Below are 5465 nucleotides of genomic sequence, written 5' to 3'. Positions count from 1 at the left end.
TAGTGGTGTTACCCTTGTTTCAGACCAGGGTAAGTGAGAGGAGAATCAGGCCCATTGTACATTTTATTGCAAGAGAGGGGATTATACTTCAGCTGGAAACTTGTTCAGTCTGGTTCCAAAAGGGTTTACCTGGCACATCAAGGCCCCGGTATTGCAGCTGCATCACAGAGGCGGCCTGATGGGGCCATGTGGAATCTCACTGCCTTCAGTGGAGTCCCACCTGGCTGAAAGGGTCTGCCTGAAGAGATCTAGTTACAGTTGTTGATGGGAGCCCAAGAGAGTTTTGCACTAAGGATACTATTGTATCAGATCAGGCTCCTTTTTATAAAGTCAATGATAAATACATTGAAATAAGCAAAGCCAGACATTTGCACTTGATAGCTGATTTGTAGAAAGACATTTGTCAGCTCCTCCCCTCATGTAAATCAACATAGAATTGGAGTAGCTCCTTTGAAAGCAATGGCACTATAGCAATTTACACCAGTGGAGGTCCTTGACATATGCTCTGTGCTGTTTATACATTTTCTCCTTTGGCATAAACTGTAGTGGCATTTTTTGTCAAAATCAATGAATCAAAGAGGAATTTCACTGTAGCTCTGACTTATTACTGTAAAATTTCCAGTGAATTCTTTAATAATAATTAATTACAAGGGATCAGGATTTTGGTTCATATATAAATAATAAAACACAGACGTTGCTTTCTGCCTTTTTTCTAATTGCTAACACAAGTATGAAAACAATTTGGATCTTGAATATGTTCCAATGTTTTGTTATTAAGCCAAAAAGAGAAAACTAATACTTTTTGAATTATCTGTCACAGACATGTTTATATTTTAAAGCTCTTAACTTAAAATAAGATGGGTTATAGCGGCCTAATTTTATCCAGTGACATAGAAATTAACAATTGTGAAGCGATACACATCTTTCTATGGAAAGCGAATAGTTTTAAGAAATTAAAATTTAATTGCACACTCCATTGTCCTTAAAGAACCTGCCTTCATCTTGAAGGTACAGTGCTAACATCAACATACATCTGGACCATGTGTTGATCTGTGGGGTTTAATCTTCATTCCTAGTTCAATCTTTAATTTTTAGCAGAAAATATTCTAATCCGGGAAACACCCCAGTTTTACAGTGAGGTTTGGGCTGCATTAGCCAACCCACCATCTCTTCAAAAAGACATTTAAACCACTCAGAAAGCAGATCTATTGCAAAGCAACTGATATCTGAATCAGGAAGGTCAGCACAGGTAGGGAATAAGCATAGGACAATGCAAATGTTAACAGCAATATTAATAGTAAATAATAAACACAATGAGAAATAGCAATAACAATCCTTATTGGAGTTAACAAAACCATGGAATATATATAAGAGATACTTGGACCAGATTTGGAGCTCGGTTATGCTGGCACAAATCCAGAGAAACTCTTTTGACTTCACTGGTACTGCTGCAGATTTATACCACTTAATTCAAAGGGAGTTCTGTCACTGATTTCTGTGAGGCGCACTAAGGCCCTAAATTGTTTATTAAAATAATTTTGCTGTAAGGTGGGATGAACAATGCTCTGTGTTATTGATCTCACTGGAGATGAAGTAACAACATATCAATTGAAGGAAAACCGAAAGAAAGGAAGATGAGAGGGAGTAGGAGCACTAAAAGGTATATGGAGATAAATAGATAGATGTAATGTAGATATAGATGATCCAAATTTAGATTACAGCTGGTTGGAACTCTTTAATTGAAACATGAATTTTTTTAAAATTGGGAAAAATAAATTAAAACGTGAAGATTGTTTTCTTTCTGTTTTCAAATCACCTACAGGAGTAGCTGAGGTGTTTTCTGTGGATTTATTTTTATTTTTTTTTAATTTTCAAAATCTCAAATTCCTTTTTTAAAAAGTCAAATTTTCTCCCCCACCCCTCCACAATTCACCCCCACTCCCACCCCACCCGCTGTAATTCCAGTGATAGTAATAGGTTAGGCACAGATTCGTGGATTCCGAAGACAGGGGGACATAGTGATCACCTAGTCTGCCCTCCTGTATGATACAAGCCATAGAACGTCCCCACGGAATTCCTACAGCAGGTGTTTTAGGGTTAAAAAGGGCCAGGGGTGACTCATCCATGTCAGTTTCCCCAGCCCATTGCTGGAGAGGAGAGGCTGAAATGTACAGAAGGTGGCTGGCTCAGGCCAGGACTGAGCTCAGGAAGCATCCAGGAGCCCCTGGCAGGGGGGCAAAGGCCCCACAGCTATCGCCGAGCAGAGGCAGCTGAGCGGGGAGTTGAGAAGCGGCTTTTCCCCTTCACTGCTCATTCGCCGCTGGCTCTTGCCGCTTGTCCCGGGGCGTTTGGGAACGGGTGACCCCGGAGGCATTATCGGATAATGCCAAAATAATTAAACTCGCCCGGCCTGTGGGAAGCGTCCGTCCGCCCCCAGCGGCAGGCAGCGAGCGGGCAAGCCAAAGCCAATTAGCCCGGGCCGGGCCGAGGGGACACAATGGAGGAAGCGCCGGGGTTTCTAGGGGCGCCCGGCCGCGGCCCCCAGCTATGTGCGGCGGGCGAGAGGCGAACGTGCCTGCGTCTGGGAGCCGGGCAGAGCGACCGGGGCGGGGAGGAGCAGCGGGCCCGCCAGGATCCCCCTGCCTCGCCCTGCCTCTCTCGCTGCCTGCCCGGCCGCCGAGCGCTTAGCCCCGGTGCAGCCAGTAGAGCTGGGCCGATCGATGGGGTTTTCTCCTTGCTGTAGTCACCCTTCCGCAGATCAAAGCGCTTCTTCCGCCCAGCCCTATGGCAGTCAGCCGCGCTGCTTTCCTGCGCACACCGATTTCCCATAGCAGCCATCCTCACCCCTCACCCGGGCTCATTTCTGTTCACCCTCCCCGCCCCCCAACCCTCTTTCCCCTGCAAGTCACCCAGGGACTTTCCAACATCGGTTCCTGGCGCTGCTGGATTCTCCCCTCCAGTCCCACACCTGGCCCTAGCCCCTTCCTTTCCCAGCACTTCTTTTTTTCAGCGACTTGGCTGAAGCCGCTGGAAGAAACGGTGCCAATTACCAGCCCGGTTCAAAGGGTACCTTTGACTCCGCCGTTCTCATTTGCTCCATTAGATTGGCGTGTCAGGCGCGGAGCAAAGTGAGGATGTTCCGAACGCAACACTCGTGTGTGAACCTTCGTGTCTCACTGGGGCCGCAGGTGGAAAGCATTTACCCCTCCTCACTGTAGCTAAGACAATCCCCGGGGAAGCCACCCGCTCTATTTTCGCTGGGGAGGCGCAGACCTTTTCCAAAGGCAGCAGGTTGCAGAGTTTGAAGCAAAGGGAAACAAACAGAAAGCACCGCTTTTTCCTTCTTTTCAAAAGGCGCGTTACATATCAACCAGGCTACAGATAGTGATGCTCTCCTCCCTGCCTTTCCCTCCCCAAATGCCCCTGGATTTGATCTTATCCCATGGCCCCTAGAAGCCTGCGAGTGATACAAGAAACTAGCCAGAAAGCCAAGAGCGATCTGCCTGGTAGGGAGCACTGCCTGGGACAAGCTGCGACCCCGTCTTTCCCCACAGCCTGCCTGGGCTGTGATGCTGTCCTCCTCCATCCCGGGATGGAGAACCACTTGCGTCCTTGGCTCTCTAGCTCGCCTCCTTCTTGTTGCAGCCGTCCAATAGCTCAGTCATAAAGGAGATGTAGACTATGGCCAGGCGTAAGGTCTCGATCCTGGAGAGCCTCTTCTCGTAGGCGAAGGTAGGCACCTTCTTCCGGAGCTGATCAAAGGCTTCGTTGAGGTTGAACATCCTCTTCCTCTCCCTTATGTTGGCAGCCTGGCGTTGGGCATAGGTGATGACTCGTTTTCTCTTGGGTCTGTCCAGCAGAGACGTGCCCCTCATTCTCTCCTCCTCCTCCTCCTCCTCTTCTTCCTCGGGGTCTCCATCATCCAAGGGGGCCAGAGGCAGCCCCCTGGCCAGCCCCTCTCGGAGGGACAGAGCTCTCTCCCCAAAGGGAGGTCCGGTGGGGAAATCGTACAGGGCCAGGCCGGGCATTCCTCGCGGGTGGCACTCAGGAGACCCCAGGGAGAGATCGGCCACGAAGTCCAGCACGGAGGCGCCCACCAGCCCTTCCGGATATGCCATTTGCTGGGCTCGGCTGTGTAGTTCATCGATTATCCCAGGGCGGGTGCGTGTGGGCTGGGAAGAGGCTGGTTGATATCTCACTTCGCAGAGGGCTTGTCTGGTACCATCCCAGCCAGACGACGCGAGGACATCAATATTTATAACCCAAGAGGTAACAGGATTAGCCGGACCGAAGAGGAAGGCTATGCAACGTTCCCCCTCAATGCTGATGAGAGGAGACAGGCAGCCCCTCGGGGACGCGTGGATGTTCCAATGAGAGAAGCCCCCGGGGATTCAATCCTGTCACAGCGATCAAGGGCAGTTCCTTCTTGGCAATCCTCCTCGCTCTTACCCGCTGGGCGCTTTTGTGTCTTCTTACACGCCCGCAACCAAACGATTTTCAGCCTCTTTAAAGCCCGAGCGGCACAGATTGTTCTCCACCGGGCTTGTTTTCCTGCTTTCGGCAGGGATCTGGGGACCTCGCGACCGTGTCTGACAATTGATGTCAGACAAGTGCATGTATGCTTTTAATGATGTCCTGAAGAGGAGACCTGCATGCAAAGGGTCACGGCGGAATGTTTACCCTGTATCCCAGCGCAATGGGAGCTGAATGACAGGACCTCCATTAGCCTAAGCAAGCATTGTAGGGGACCCCATCGTGCATTCCCAATAGTAACTGTTGGAATCGGCTTTTTTTCCCCTTCAACTAGAGTTCAAACATCTCTCCAGCGGGGCAGTAAAACACGGGCTTTTGTTTCGGACAACCTCAAAGCACTGGATGTGAAACGCTTTCTTCCTGCACTGGAGAAGACCATTACTACTTACTTCAGCCAATATCTGCTCCAACAATGCCCTAGAACCAGCCCATTTCCTACCCAACCCCTGGGCATATGCGAATCGAGCTCAAGTCAGGCAAGGAGAACCATACGATTGGTTTTTAGCAGAGTCCTGCTGACTACCTTTGATTTGGCGAGCCAGGGGGGCAGGAGGGACCTGTATTTTTCAGTTCCGACACCCCCTGCTGTATTTAGATAGGCACACTGGCCCTAGAGGTCTATTGATTTGTTGAACACACCGCTCATGAATTGGAATTTGCATCTCTTTATCGATCGCCGACTGTACATTGTGTGTACACGGGGAGCCTTTTGGACGGGACTGGAGGTTATTTTTGAAAAGCAAAGGCATTGGTTATTTCTGAATGCTTATCACGCATCATCAGCACGCCACTCCGCTTTCTGGCTCTTTGTCTTACATTTCGGAACGGTTCCAAACCCCATCACATCTCCCCCGTCAGCCCTTCTCACCAGAAAAAATCCAAACCAAACCAAACCAACCAACCCCCCCCAAAAACAAACAAACAAAAACCAC

The 5465-nt window shown here is 49.2% G+C and overlaps 1 protein-coding gene across 1 annotated transcript; it reads right to left on the bottom strand.

Moving 5' to 3' along the window:
* Positions 1-3620: 3620 nt before the first annotated feature.
* FERD3L (Fer3 like bHLH transcription factor) lies at positions 3621-4118 on the bottom strand. Its single transcript, XM_067561673.1, has one exon. It carries the CDS (start codon positions 4116-4118, stop codon positions 3621-3623), a length of 498 nt encoding a protein of 165 aa, XP_067417774.1.
* Between the last annotated feature and the right edge of the window lie 1347 nt (positions 4119-5465).

Source organism: Emydura macquarii, unplaced genomic scaffold (genome assembly GCF_026122565.2).
Source record: "Emydura macquarii macquarii isolate MOO-44397 ecotype Brisbane River unplaced genomic scaffold, CSIRO-AGI_Emac_v2 contig_2422, whole genome shotgun sequence".
Taxonomy (NCBI): Eukaryota; Metazoa; Chordata; order Testudines; family Chelidae; genus Emydura; species Emydura macquarii.
Note: the sequence above shows the minus strand (reverse complement) of the source record. Positions and strands in the feature narration are given on the sequence as shown.